Source organism: Papilio machaon, chromosome 5 (assembly GCF_912999745.1).
Source record: "Papilio machaon chromosome 5, ilPapMach1.1, whole genome shotgun sequence".
Lineage (NCBI taxonomy): Eukaryota > Metazoa > Arthropoda > Insecta > Lepidoptera > Papilionidae > Papilio > Papilio machaon.
The window spans coordinates 2,991,758-3,007,692 of record NC_059990.1 but is presented as its reverse complement, the minus strand read 5'-3'; the positions used below and the strand labels follow the sequence as shown (position 1 = coordinate 3,007,692).

The 15,935-nt window shown below is 33.3% G+C and overlaps 1 protein-coding gene across 1 annotated transcript; it reads right to left on the bottom strand.

Annotated features, from left to right (window-relative positions):
- Window positions 1-400: 400 nt before the first annotated feature.
- On the bottom strand, window positions 401-15,719 carry LOC106707776 (sorting nexin-25). The gene is made up of 17 exons (XM_045677877.1): window positions 15,274-15,719; window positions 14,883-15,190; window positions 14,481-14,653; window positions 14,099-14,285; window positions 13,569-13,815; window positions 12,747-12,956; window positions 11,438-11,612; window positions 10,953-11,113; window positions 10,322-10,495; window positions 9,840-9,974; window positions 9,543-9,683; window positions 9,337-9,467; window positions 7,540-7,688; window positions 6,065-6,215; window positions 5,722-5,855; window positions 4,891-5,039; window positions 401-476 (listed from the first exon to the last, which is right to left on the bottom strand). The coding sequence occupies exons 1-17, from the start codon at window positions 15,523-15,525 to the stop codon at window positions 420-422; spliced, it is 2,934 nt and encodes a 977-aa protein (XP_045533833.1). The 5' UTR covers window positions 15,526-15,719; the 3' UTR covers window positions 401-419.
- Between the last annotated feature and the right edge of the window lie 216 nt (window positions 15,720-15,935).

The window sequence follows — 15,935 nt, the reverse complement described above, 5'->3', positions numbered from 1 at the left end:
ATTAAAAAAAACACCTCACGTAATTTATGGACGCCCCCTAATGTTAAAAATTAAAAAATATATATTTTAAATAAACTAATTATTTCGATTATAAATTTCAAATGTCTCTTTGGAATAAATCCCTGTAAATGTTAGAATACAAGGGTATATAAATTATTTCATACGTCATATTAATTATATAAAATCAATAACTATTTCAATAGTATATTATTATTTTAGTTAAAGCCAAATAATATAAAGTCAGATCATTAAAGTCTTTAAACATTACACTAATATTATTTAGAAAGTTATGTTTTGGTCATTTATTTTGTGATACCAAGCAACAAATATGTCGACAAAATGTATTCATATGTCTTATGTCCATTAATTAGCACAATATACCGTAACATATATATTTTTAACATATATTTGTGCTATATTTACTGATATCTTTTGAGCTCTGGTAACACTTCAAGAAGGACCACTTCAAATAGTTCCTGAAAGTAAAACAAAATATTGATATTACCGTAGAATTCGACTGCTGATTAATGAATATTGCTGTCTCTTTTTTGTCAAGCAAAATGAAAGGGATGCAAATATGAGTCTATAGTGTTTCGGCAGAAATCTTATATATATAAAAGAAAGTCGTGTTAGTTACACTATTTATAACTCAAGATCGGTCGAACTGATTTAGCTGAAAATTGATGGGGAAGTAGCTTAGAACTAGGAGACGGACATAGGAACTTTTTTATCTTGTGTGCATTTTTTATTCCGCGCGGACGGAGTTGCGGGTGAACGCTAGTTTATTATAATGAAATTGTCGATAAAAAACAATGACCAATAATTGTTGTCGTTCGATTACTTTTTTAATCCCCTTAATAGTTCCTTTTCTAATTACAGATTAACTTTTATTTAATGTTTTATTTAATTTATAAAAACAAAAGACTATATAAGTTTTTCAGCTTACGAAATATCTACCTTATTACAAATCTTATATATATTACAAAATATCCTTTTAATTAGTACTTATAAATGGAAAATTCCCTTATAAAATTTTATATAATAAACTATATTTCACCTGTCACTTTGATCAATTACCGTTGCGAGAGTTTTCATACCGTGGAAACGATTTCAGCAAAGCGTCAACAACTTACAGCCAATTTTAGATCTGAGATCGCGTGCGCGATATATTTATATGATACAAACGCCGAAAGCTTGCGGAAGAATGTCTCCGTCTGTCCGTTACTACACATCTAATTATGCTATTTTGATATTTAAAAAAAATAGTGTAAAATAAAACAAATTAAAAGTGTGTTTTTGTATTTGAGAAAATGTCTATTTTATTCAGTGTTATAGCAAATAATAAAAATATAATCTGTGCGTACGCCTCGTGTGATGGTAATTTTGTGGATATTGTGAATGAAGTGTTACTAAAACGACCGAGTGTACCTGATAAAATGACTTATTTACATGGAAAGTATTTGATAAATTATATCGTTGAAAATGACTATGTATTTCTGTGTGTTACAGATAAAGTAAGTATATGTTTTCATTCATCTTTATATCTTAATAATAAAAGAAATAGAGCAAGTTTTTTTTTTTAATTGTAACAATTTAGAAAATTATGGTTAACAAAAAGTTTTATTAATTTTACAATTTTACCTATCTTTATAACCAAAAGCCTATTTCTTGCCTAGGTGGTGGTAGAAATCGAATCAAAGCCATGCGGCTACGTTAATGTGTTATTACGAGAAATCCCATTGTTCCAGTAATTCGAAACATTTTGATAATAAATTTATTAAATCAGTCTAGTACTTTAAATAACAGAAACTAATATTTTTTTTATCAACAATATTTAGTAAACCTATAGGTAGATTCAAAGCGTTATAATTTTAAGGCATGTCAACGTTCAAGAGCATTCCTATTCCTAAACGAGATTAAAAAAGGGTTTAAAATGAAGAACAAAGATGAGTACTCGAATGTGTTAGCAGCAGAGATGTCCCGATACAGTCAGGATTATAATAACATTATAATACAAGACGGAGCTTTAGACGAAATAAATAGTATTGAAGTCGAATGTAGCGGTGAGTGGAAACTTTATTTCCTTTTAGGTTTCCATTGATAACTCTTCAAAGAGATGATGAGATGTTTTTGTATTCATTTACCGTGGGTTTCTGAGACCAATATATCCATTTAAAACATATTGTTATATCTGTTTTGGCAAAGAAAATGACACCCTGTTATTATCTTTGACGATATGTTTTATAAAGAAACTAGCTGTCGCCCGCGACTCCGTCCGCGAGCAGTTAAAAAAAAATGAAAAATTTTTTTCGGCCGTTTCGGAGGAGTACGGTGACAAAAACTGTGACACGAGAATTTTATATATTAGATGTTGGTCTCGGAAACCCACGGTTAGCAGTGGAATGTCATAATTAAATTTCATTTAAAAGAACATAAATATTGTTACATCATACAAAATTATCCTAAAAGGCATAATATGGTCGATTTATGACCATTTGAAACATTTAACATATGTTGAGAGTATATAAAAAATAAAGTGTATATGTAATTAAAAATATATAAAAAAAATAATTTCATTTTGATTTTAGAAAGTATACTCGGCGAAAAAATATTATTACTTAAAAATGAAGACAATTTGGAGTTCAGTGTAAGTTAACTGTCCGTATAACGTTTATTAATTGTTGAATATTGCAAGTTCTGACGTCATTTTGTTTATTTCAGACAACCTCGTACGTGGGCAGGACGCCGAAGAAAATTATCGTGTCAGTGGAGAAAACAAATTTGCATATAATTTTAGGCATGGCCTTAATCCTGACCGTGGTTATAATGTATATTTTTGGACCTGCAACATTCGTTGCTGTTATAGGTATATTTTTCTATTTAGCGAAACGAAAAACATAAAATTAAGTGTTAAATAAATATTTTTCGTACATATGGTTTCTTTTACATTCATTTAAAATAAAATATTGTTGCAAATAAGTTGTAATATCACGACGGCAACTACAAACCGCGTCGCCTGACATGAACGTGAAAGTATACAAGTGCATAGAGGACATCTTCCTAGAAACGAGTATTTTCTAATTTTTTCTAGTTATAACCGGATCAAAGCAGTAAAAGGTGATTCCAGAGAAAACGTGTTTCTATGTCAATTCAATCTAATATCGAAATTAAATAAACAGAGCAGCGTCTAATTCTATGGTAGTCATTATATTATTTCACTAATTTAATTATCTCATGAAAATTGTGAGATAAAGTGAAGTGACATTGTGACCAAAGAACAGTGGGTCTAGCACGAATATTTGTGAAAATCGCCATCGTATCGTCATCGTCCTGCGTTAAGTACACGAAAAATCTTATACTAATTTTGACATAATTAACGACACCGATACGAAGAAGATTGTCACAAATATTCCTGCTAGGCCTACACCAATTGTTTAGATACATTAGATGTGAGATGAGATTATTGCATATATTCACAGGTGGGCACAGTTAATCGAAAAGTTAACTTCGTTAATCGTTAATTCGTTAATTAAAAAATTAACTTCGTTAATCGTTAAAGCGTTAGATTTTCGAAAATTTAACGCAAGTTAAAGTTAATCGTTAACAGTTAACCATACCAAAATTATACATACTAATTTCACACTTATTGTGGCGACACTTGTTTAAAATAGTAATTTGACTATACATTCTATAACAAATAAGTATTGGAGACAAGTATGAATGCATTATAGTATATTTCATTACGAGTGCGGAAAGCCTGTCATTGCAGAGTTCCGACAAATGTCTACCCGAGCCGAGGCGCAGCCGAAGGTGAGGGTTGACAGTTGGAAACTGTTGTAATGACAGTTCCGCACGTGTACTAAACAACTATTTAAATACAGTTGCGAAAAAATGAAGCAATTTAATAGAATAATAAAAACACAACAAACTCAACTAACTAAAATGTTTGAAAAATGGCGCCAACTGTAAAACAATACTAACAGAGATTATTTTTGTTTTCTTCACCCATTCTGGGTAGGCAAAGGGAACTATGCTCTAACGGCCAAGTCTTCAGTAGATTATTTTTATTGATATGAAATGAAAATGAAATTTAATGAGATGAAATAAAATGAAACCTAACCTAATTCATTGAATCAAATCATTAAATCCGATATTGTAACAAATTAGGAACTTCTTTTTAGAAATATTTGCATGAATCATAAAAACTTCAATGATTTTTTTTGTAAAAACTTCGTGGTTGGTTTTTTTCTTTTTAATAGACATTATTTTGACAGTTGGGAAAGTGAACGCACGAGTTTGGAAAAGCTAAAGAAAAAGCACGAGTAAAAAATTGTTTTGATACAGTTGCTCAAAAAGGGATTGGAGGGTATTGCAGGGACGAAGAGCGTTCGGAATGTGGGCTATTACATACTCTTGTTTTATATACTCGTAATGAAATATACTATTTCGAACCTTCTTTAGATTTTGTCCTGTTGGTCACGTCTTTCCCGGACGCTCTGATGCATCACACTTGCACGCAAACTTCACATATATCAATTATCAACTCGTTCGTTCACCATTCGAGTCGCCGACAGTCGCCCAACATAGTTGAACTTACGAGCGTGGCGTGGCACGTAATTTAAACAAAATGACAGCACGTCTCCAAGTTTCTAATTTAACGATTAACGGACTTTTTTTAACGGAAGTTGAATTTAACGGAAGTTAACAATAGCGTTAACACTTTTTGAAGTTAACTTAAAAGTTAATCCGTTAAGCAAAATGTTAACTTCGTTAATTAACGATTAACGGATTAACGAGTTAATGCCCAGCTCTGCATATATTTAATAATGTATGGCAATGTATAGGAGTGTAGGAATGTATAATAGTGTGTTGTAAGTATACAATACTTACATAGAAGAGTTGTTTGTTGTGCGTAGTGTTCTGCAGCGTGTGGAAGAGTTTGTGCGCGCCGCGTGCTGCAGTGTGCGCGCCCAGCAGCGAGCCCAGCGCGCTCGTCACACTCTCCGACAGCTGCTGCAGCGCCAGCGTGCGCGTGTGCTCTGATACAATACAAAGCTACATCGCACTCTTATAGCACTTTCCGCTAAAACGCTGAATCTTAATCATACGACAGAAACAAATACAAATATACTTTATTGTGCACTATCATGGAGTTACAATAAAAGAAAACTAAACGGCGATCTCTGCAAGACAACCTTTGGGTAGAAATTAAGTTAAGTAAACTAAATCGGTAGGGTGCACACGAACAGTGAAAAGAAATAAAAATAATAATAAAAATAGAATAAAATAATACAATATTTAAACAATTCTACTATACCTATATATACAAGGAATAAGAAAGACAAACCATAAGAAAAAAAAATGTGAGCCGTCATGGGACGCCTGGCAGATGTGAAACATCGTGTGTGTACAAGTAATTTGCATAAAATATTAAATATTATAAATAAATAAATAAATAAATAATAATAATAATAAATATTATTATATGTGTATACCTCAGTATAGCGTGGCGACGGGTCGCCACGCCAACTATTCGGTTTACAAGTGATCCTATAGATGTTTCACATCAAAAATACTCGATTAAGAAACGTTCCTTTTCTCAAATCTTTTCAAACAATTGTGATATTCATCTAGAAAGGTGAGTGGGTTAAAATGGAAAGAGAGATTGAAGGAGCGAGGGAGAATGAGAGATAGAGAGTAAGAAAAAAAATGAACAGTCACCCTTATCCCTGAGGTTTCTGTTGTTGGTGGTCTCGCTGAGCACGCCGCCCGGCCACCACGACTTGAGCACGACACCCGTGTAATAGTGCAGCATGTGCTCGCAGAACAACCAAGATATCGTCTCCTTTATTTGTCTATGAAAATCATACCTTAACTTTAAATTTTTGTTAATTATAAGACTTCAATGCCTCTTTTTTATGTTCTACTTGCTAAAAATATTATCCTTATTTTAACACGTTACAAAATACGTCTAGTTGTATGTGACTTCTTATATCCCAAAACAAATTTAAAATAGAAAATGTAATTTGATTTAATTCTTACGAAAGTATCGTAGAAGGGATACCTATTGATGGTCCTTCCGTAAGTGATCTGCACGAAGGTGACCAATGTCTTTCGCAGCCAGCGGAAGACGCCGCGCATATCGAACACCTCACTGAGCAACGCGTACAGCGGCTCCGCTATACTGTCCCGCTCCTCCGCCATACCAACCGCGCCTGATATATACAACCGTAAAGGTCATCGCTCACATACGTCGCACCAACTTGATACAGTTGACAGATCAGATATACAGATCGACCTTTAATTGACGTTTTCGACGATATTCTATTACACAAGATCGTGGAAACTATAGTTGTGTGCAATGGAAACGGGTAATAATACAAACAATATGTCTGACAATGTCCTTTATTGTCTATTTAATTAGACTGTCCTATTTATCGCTCTAAATTGTGAAATTGTCAACATTTTGTGGAAGCTGATTTACTTGCGCGATGAGCGAGATCGATTAATACAGAGAACTAATGTATAATTATCGTTAAATTCAATTTATTTGCAACAGGCGTTTCAAATTAATTAAAAGTAAATTTAGAACTAAGGAATTTTTCTAATTAGATACGCCAATCACATTCTATGTCTACCTCACTTCTCATTACTCGGTCAGTCGCAGTGTCACTATAAATATTACAGGCTAGTGCCAAAATATATTTACTTGAACCATCGCTGGTTTCGTGGGTGTATTTTATGACACCTTTAAACATACAAATGTCATCTCGTGTAAAAATAAAAAATGAATTTTATATCATGTCCCTATCATTACGGAGATAAGTTTCAACTGTCATAAAACTAGTATTAAATGATATTACTGTCTTTGTTACTTCTAAAAGAATGAAAAGGATAACAATATTTTATGAAAACAAGTTTCAACAATGGAAACTAACTGTTAGTAAAAAATATAAACTGTCACACTAGAGTCGTTCAATGGTCACTAACAAATCAAAGGGTACCTTTTAACTCATATTTAATATAAAAAATCGAAACTACGGGTTTATTAATCAATTAAATCACTAACACATTTGTGACACCAAAAGCTCTGTATAAAACTTTGACTTGGACAAAAAAGAGATAAAGTGTTTTAGATTTCAGAAACCCACAGTTAATAGGGTATTTCCCGTTCCCCTACCAATCGTTCCAACGGCAAACACCAAGTAAATCACCTTTATTGTCTATTTAGTATGAGAAATAACTAGGGTTGCCAGGTACCCAAACCTACCAGCCGGACAGACCAGTCAGTTTGGCCGGACATTTGGGTAGAAAGGTAGGACATCCTGAATTATTCAGGATTTTGTCTCAGTATTAATAGGTACACTCTCGTTTGGGAAATGTAAAAAGCCTAACAAAAGCCAGAAAATCGTTTATTTTGGCCGGACACGCAATCAAAAAGCCTAACTATGTCCGGCTTTATCCGGGCGCCTGGCAACGCTAGAAATAACTAAGGCATGGTTTAACTGACCAAGCAGTAATATACAAGATATAATTAACCTCTGGTGGTGTTATTGAGATGTCTGGCTGTGTCTGCGCCGTTGCCGTCCAGATAGAGGGACATCTCGTCATCATCTGCCGCCAGCCCGCAGCCCTCACCCCCGCGCTCACCCCCCGCACCACACACACCCCCAGACTCACTGCTCGTGCTAACATCAATAAAATAAAAAATAAAATAAGTTTTATTGATCCACAAAAATTTTTACAACTCAATAGGACTCTGCCTCCTGTGATAGGTGGGGACCTGTGTTACAGGAGGTATAGTCCGGTCGCGGAGCAGGAAGAATTTCGTACAATGACCTCTTTATCTACTGACAGAGGTTCCAAACGTTTTTGTATTAAGTGCGGTTTACATGAATTATTTGAAAGTGAAAGAAAATTTACCAACTTATAAAATATAGTTATTACTATATAAATCATTTATTTAGATTTAATAATACAAGTAAAAATAAAAATCTAGACAAGTATCTAATAATAAAAAATCAAAAAACAGAATCCGATTCCTCTGTTTCGGAGTAACTGTTACTTTGCTCTATTGTTCAATTTCGAGAAGTGAAGAATTCATTTGCATAATATTTTAAAACCAAAAATTAATTATCGGAAAGCCGGCAATAAAATAGATGAATGCCTGCACTTCCGTCTTTCAAATATTCGTTTCGATTTCATTTCGAACTAACCAATAATTAACCTTTTCGGTAATCCTTCTAACGGAGCCCATAAAATTTTTATTATGCAAACAAACAAACTAAAGGTTTAGAATCCCTGAGGACGGCGGCCTTTGTTTCTGTGCGAGCGAGACTCATTGTATTTACGCGGGAGCGACAGAGACAGGTAATGCGAGTTCAATGTACGAAATTCTTCCTGCTCCGCGACCGGACTATAGTGCCTTCTCTAAATCTATGTCTTAAATAGGTACTTATCTATACAATATGCTTGTATGTGTGCGCGAGCGCGCACGTGTGTGTATGTGTGTGTTTGTATTTGTGCTTGCGTCTATGTGTGTGTACGTGTATGTGTTTTTATTATTATTGTTTGTTTTATTTTTAAATTATTAGGAGATTTCCTCTTTGTTCATAGTTAAGTTTTAACAGCCATTGTGTCACATATTTCTTAAATTTCAATCAGTACTAACAAACTTTTACTTTTCTAAAGGGGGTTTTGCAAGTGGTAATAATAAAAATTTATTTTTAGAAATTATTGAAGCAGTTTAATCTTGAATTTTCACTGCCGAATCGCTCTGTACAAAAATATATTGTCATCTTTCTTGGTTTAAAGGTTAACGCGCATTAGTAAAGCTTCTAGTCCAATTGGCACTGTCGCGACTTACACTCGCCGTCGTTGATTTGTTAACAACAAAGGTTTTACTAATGCGCGATAATCTTAAGAGGGCAAACGAGTAGACGGCCATTTTATATAACAATATTTTTTGTATGGATGTTAAAGTAAGTAAAAATAATTGTGAGCGAGAATTTATTGCATTATATACTGATCATCCATAATTCTTAGTAATATTACAAATGTTAATGTTTAGATGGATGTATGGATGGATGTTTGTTAGAAGGTATCTCAAGAACGGATGTATGGATCTCGCTGAAATTTGGCAAAGATGTAGAACATAGTCTGGAAGAACACATAGACTACTAACAAAGTTTTATTTTTACAATTCTGCGCGGACGAATTCGCGGGCTACAACTAGTAACAATATAAAAGATATCACTGAATGTATTTTTCTAATAATTTATCATTTATCACAATATTTTATTGTAGCAAAAAATAATGTATCTTTATTGGACTTACCTTTTAAAAAATGTAGAAAATGAAAACTTATTTTTCTTTGGTAGATCTCCCTGTTTTAAATATTCTGAACTAGGATTAAGAAATGTATATAAAGCTTCGCTTTGGTTTAACCTTTCGTCTTCTAATACAAACTGAAACAAAGATTTTTATTAAATATACGAACCAATAAAAATAATCCAAAAACTGAAAAAATAAGTTACACTTACTTCTAGATACTTCTGTATCAATGTTTTCGCTTTTTCTAAAGATTGTCTGTCATTCTTTCCAAATAAAAACTTGAACGAATTTGACGGTAGTTCTAAATTTTTCAGCTCAGAACACATGGGCCTTAATTTTCTATGCAATTCCTAAAAGCAAAAAGAAGAAAACATAATACAAAGCAAACAAATCCTTCGATGTTAGTTACTAATGTATGCAGATTAAATGTGAGTCTAAACTTTCATTTAACCAATTATCATTGATACATTAAACAGATGTACTTCTAAATTCTTGTCACATCTTACTTGAAACTCATTAAGTGTCCGGAGCAGCACCCATCCGGTGGATATCTGCTCTGGACGCTCATCATCAGCCGTTGGTTCCTGCTCCGCCATGTGCACCACTATCACGAACTGAGGTGGCTTCGACTCGTCTATTACCTGCGTAAAACCGAAACCTAAAACTAGTATTTTTTAGGGGAGCAACGGATCGAATAATATTGATCCGAGGCCCATAGACATCACAGAAGAGGAACCGCAGATGCGTTGCCGGACTTTAAAGAAATTTTATGCTTTTTAGTTATTACTTCAGCGACTTGCCGCGTATATTCTTTTATAAAAGCTATTCAACACGAGGATAAATTTAGTTAACACTTTCAATGCCACCATCGCGACCTGCAAATTTACTTTGGTAGCACTAAACGTATATATTGATTGCATTGTTTTACCTAAGATATAAATAATAAAATTATTTAACAACCATCAGAAACCGATTAACTATAGTGTACCTCGGCGCTATGTACCGAAGCCCGCCACCTGCCGAGATGCTCCGCCCACGTGTCTGTTCTCGCGAGATGAGCCTCCAGACGCATCTGTTCTCCGGCCAGCCTCTCAACTTCGTTGGCCAACATCGCTAGTGCTGGAGACTCAGGCTTCAATGACGCCCGTAATGCTGCTAAAGCCTGTTATAAACATAGGTCACTGATCTATCGTTTGTCGGCATGTCTGTGTGTTTGTGCTCGCTTATCTCTGTAACGCCAAAACCAATTTAAATGCGATTTTCGTTTATGCATTTTGGTAAGTTTAATTTGACATTTAGTGATGTTCGTTTTAATCAGAGCATAAATAAAAATTATAGAAACATTCTAAACAATTTTGATTTCCAGCGTAACTTGACCTCAGATTTGTTTGATTAATCATCTAAAATTTTGGTCAGGTTGATCGCTTTCATCGATACCTAACTTTTAAATACACACCTGTAAAAGTAATAACACGCTAATTTTTATTTCGAACTTATTTGAAATGAACATTTATTTATTTTTTAACCATACATTTAAAACGGGAATAAGGATAGAAATATTGTTGTTACACAGACATTACGACAGTGAAAACTTACCTTTGTACTTGAACCATGATTACCTGTGTCTTATTATTGTGTCTCTCCTGCAGCTGGTCGAGCTTGCGGCGCGCGTACGTGGAGTGGTCCGCGAGATGCACAGTGCCGCCCGCGCTCTCCGCTGATGACGCAGACTCCGCGGACATCTGACGGTCCTCTACTGGTGATCTATCTGAACTTAAATCTAGAACATATTTAGTAATGAAATAATTATATGTTTGCTTAAGCCCGAGACAAATTATATCACTAATTTTATTAATATTATAAATGCGAATGTTTAGATGAAATTTGACATAGATATAGATAATATAGTCTAAACGAAGACATAGGTTACTAAGTTTTTTTTAATTTATAAACCGAAATCTCGCTCTTGTTTCCGATGGAAGTATCAACTCACATACTGTATATTTTCGGAGTATTTTTTTTGGTACAATATTGAAATTTAATTACGCGACGCCAAAACCAGTCTATTATGTTATGTTATTAATACGCATTAGTTATTCTTTACCTTTGTTAGCTTCTTCTTTGGCAAGTTCAACAACTAAAGCTTTGTACTGATCACTCAATAGGAATGAAGAATAATACTTTTCTTGAATCGTATCTACTACAGTTTCCTGCACCTCATAGAATACTTCTGGGCCTTTATCACCTAATAGGAAAGCCTCCATTCTTTTTCTTGTATCCTAAAAACAATAACTTTTTTATATCTATATATATAAAAGAAAGTCGTAGTAGTTCTATTTATAACTCAAGAACGGTCGAACTGATTTAGCTGAAAATTGATGGGGAGGTAGCTTAGAACTAGGAGACGGACATAGGAACTTTTTTATCTTGTGTGCATTTTTTTTATTCCGCGCGGACGGAGTCGCGGGTAAAAGCTAGTCTTTTATATTTAAAAGAAAGTCGTGTTACTATCAATATTTATAATTCAAGAATAACTGAACCAATTTGGCTGATAATTGGTGGGGAGATAGTTTAGACCCAGGAGACGTACATAGGATACTTTTTTTTATAAAATAACAAAAAATTAAAATACTTTATTTAAGGTTACACCCATATGATTTTTTTTTTCTTTTTTTCCGATTTTCATTTTTTTTGCGCGGACGGAGTCTCGGGCGAAAACTAGTTTCTTATAAAATATGATTAGACATTTTAGACAAACAATTTTATTTTTAATCTTTCGCTATATTATTAAGTATAGACGAGTATTTGTAATAGGAATGTGATGCAAAAACTGGCTGTATTTGCATTAAAAGAGGATTTATGAAATGTTATCCGCTGATATCTTAATATGGAAATATTATGGAGATTGTTTTGTAAAAACTTGTCAAGTTTTATAGCCGCGAAATTACAGTTGTTGAAATCAAAGTCAAGGTCAAGATCAAGACTATTTCAAAGTACAGTCAGATACATAAATATGTTTATATTTACAAAACTTTAGGCGTTCGGTTTGTTACACAATTATTGGTGATCACATATTCATGGTTAGAAGCATACGGACGAATATAGTTTTGGAACCAAAGAGATACAAGTTTATGAATACTTTGTAATATGATACATCTTTATGCAGCTGACTGTACAGTGGTGTGCGCATGCTCTATTTTACTTGCAGAAATAATGCATAATTCCTAATAAATAGCCGTAAAACTTGTTTAAATCAGTTACAAATCTATAACAATGTATATGTTTTGACCGAATATAAACATTGTAATGTATTTATCCCTTAATAAAGTACATAATGTTCAAAAGATTATCACTTCAAAGTTGGTATATCACTAGCAAAGGCTACTGTACCACGAAAACGTAAAAATTCTTACCTTATCAACTTTAATTTCCGCACTAGGTGACCTAATATATGTGTAAAATATCTCAGCTCCTAACTGATGCCAGCTGCTTCTCGGACTGTGACGTAACTCCTCAACCGCCGTCCAGAATCCAACCAAACCTTGCGAACACATCGTCTCTAAGAACATGGAGAGGTATCTACGGCCTGTCACACTCTCCAAAACCTTGTGTAATGGAATGGTCTGGAAGATGCAAACAAATTATGAATTTCAAACGTCTGCAATTTCATAATAGTATAAATGCGAATTTTTAGATGGATGGATATATGTTTGAAGGTATATGCAGAGCGGCTGCATGGATCTTCATGAAATTTGACATAGATGTAGAACATATTCTAGGAGAAAACATAAGCTACTAATTAAGTTTTTTTTAATTCCGCGCAGGTGTCGCGGGCAATAGCTAGTACACTAAATGCAAAGTGAAAGAAATCTTAAAAAAATATCTGAATAATCACATGATTCCAGTAGAATTTAGTATGCAGTTTTACATAATTACGATAAGTATGTTGATAAGTATGTTACATCGTTTAAAATCTAATTTTATTTTGGTTAGTATGTGACAGAATAATGTACTGTTTATAAGACTAAATAATGTAAAGATGTGATAAGTGAGTAATGACCTAATTTCATTATTTAAAACAACAATAATAACCCGCACTGGGCCAGCATGGTTGACTATGACTTAGTCAGAGACGTATAGCGAGCTGATAACCTATAAATGTAGGTAGATTACAGACTTCATTTGGGAGCAGTCATAACACAACCCAATCAACTTATTATTTTATTTTGACATACCTTACTATCTGATTCCACAGCAGGAAATGCGCCGTCCCAGCCAAGTTTTTTTAAAGCTTTTTCACATTCAACCTTAGCTATAGTCAGCTGGTTGATGTATCTCTTGAGTTTCTTAGCATCGGCCAGTTGTTGACGGCTGATGTTATGCTGTGTGCTACTCTTCTCAATTATATCCACATCAATACCTTTCGCCCTTTTCATGTTTTGTAATGTAGTAGCTTGCATTATTTGTGTGACAATATCATAACTGTAACGAAACGAAATAAATCACACAGATTTAATTTATTGATAATCACTTTATGATCATTTAGAACGCAAAAATTGCAGTGTTTTATGTACATTTATGTCTTTATTATGTTTGAAATTTATATAAATCTTAACTTAATTTTTCGATTTGTTTCTTGTTTTTTTAGCTATCCTTTTTATGTAGCAAAGAGGTACTTTTCCTTGCTTTAATTTCATACCACAAATCCAATAAATAGTGAAAGTACAGTATACATATACGTGTAAAGTACATAATGCTTACGTACCGTAACCGTTTCAGTGTGTCAACATTATTGCAATTGTTTATAAGTCTTATATAATCTTCAAATGTTTTTGCATACTCGTGTGTCCTCACATGCATAGCGTCTACTTCTTTTTGAGCCTCCAAATACTGAATTATCTTCTGATTTATATAATCTGGTTCTGTGACTAGATTAATAGCTGGTTGCAAAACTAAAATAAAAACAATTTAATCTGATATTTTAATAAATTAAAAAAAAAACCACTTGCACTCTTCAAAGAAAACTTAATGTGGAAGGCATTGGGGAAGGCCTATGTTCAGCAGTATACAAACACAGGCTGATATTGAGGAAAACATTTTCCTCACAGAGCTGAAATTCATCATTAAATATAAAATAATATACATACTTTTGCAAGCCAATATTTCTCTTAGAAGGTGGGATACTGGTGTTAAGGAGTAGCATCGAGGCATTAGGAACATTATGAGCAATTCACTAATCTGACGCAGGTAATGTAGTTCTGTCTCACAGGAAGTCAAGTGTGGTGCCAGGGCAAATACAGGAGGTTGGTTCAGTTCTAAACTGCAATTAATAATTACATAAATTAATTTTACAATCAGTGTTTCCAAATATTAACTATTATTGATACTAATATAAATATCCTTATGATATCCACTGGTCCTCTGTTCAATTTTGTTTATTAATTTTACAACAAAAGCTGTTTTAAATCTGGTGTTCTAGGATTTCAGTTTTGAAGATTTTACAGGTAAAATAAAATTATTTTTAGTATCAAGATTAATGCAATACTCACGCACAACTTCTAGCAATCCTTATTCTTTCAAAGTGCTGTGTTATTTTGGTTACCATATCATTAGCTAATAACTTCTCAGCATCTATTCTCAATAACCTTTCATAAAGTGTTTGCACGGCGCCCCACATATGCTCCTTGAATTTATCAATAACAGGCTCAGGCTTGTGTGATAACTCCTTCAGCCAACGAGCAACAAAGTCTCTTATCAAATAGTCTATTAAAAGTTGCAATTGACTATCAACAGTGCGTCCGAAAATAACAGCCAAGTGAGATTTTCTTCTTACATACACCCAGGAGTTTTGATCTTCCTGTATAAAAATCAATAAGTAGAGAACAGACACATACAGATATTTAAGAGATATTTAACAATTAAAAGGTATCAAGTACAAACCCTGATTGTCTCTTCCAAAAACCTTGATTCTTTTTCTGCTTTGTCCAATAATAACAGGGAAGCCTGATGAGGGGATGATAACGCAATATGGCCCCAAAATGTTAACATAAAGATACCAATTCCAATAAATACACTAAGTAACATCAAATATGTTATACTCCATAAAACAGGAAAATACCAAAATATTGAAATAGAAATAGGTACAGTGGAGAATAAAATCCATTTCAACATTGTTAAAATATGAAATTGCATGTATATTTTTGATAGCTATGATACTTATTTTGACGATTAACAGCTACATAAAATGTTATCGTCCATATTTTTTTACTTAAGATGTTTTTTATGTCTACAAAACACTAAGTTACATTGTTATTATAACTTTATTTTGTTATTTTATTTGGGCTGGAGTACATTTATAGTAGTTTAGCAGTACTGATGTTTCGTTTTAGTTTTACTGACTGACTGATTTCTGTCTGGTCTGAGTGTCACTGTGTCACATTGACGTTGACAATTTGAAAAATTCAATGCTGAATCTTTCAACTTGTCTTGAATTAAAAAGGATTTAGAAATGATCCAATTAGTGTTTTTAGTTACATAGATATGAAAACGACATTATTTTATTTTTGTACAAATAATAAAAAATACAATCACAAATTATTACC

Coding starts and splice junctions, on each gene's coding strand:
- LOC106707776 (XM_045677877.1), bottom strand. CDS start 15,525: ATGCAATTTCATATTTTAACAATGTTGAAATGGATTTTATTCTCCACT. Junction 13,816..14,098: donor GACACACTGAAACGGTTACG/GTACGTAAGCAT, acceptor GTTTCGTTACAG/TTATGATATTGTCACACAAA. Junction 5,040..5,721: donor CAGAAACCTCAGGGATAAGG/GTGACTGTTCAT, acceptor GTATTGTATCAG/AGCACACGCGCACGCTGGCG.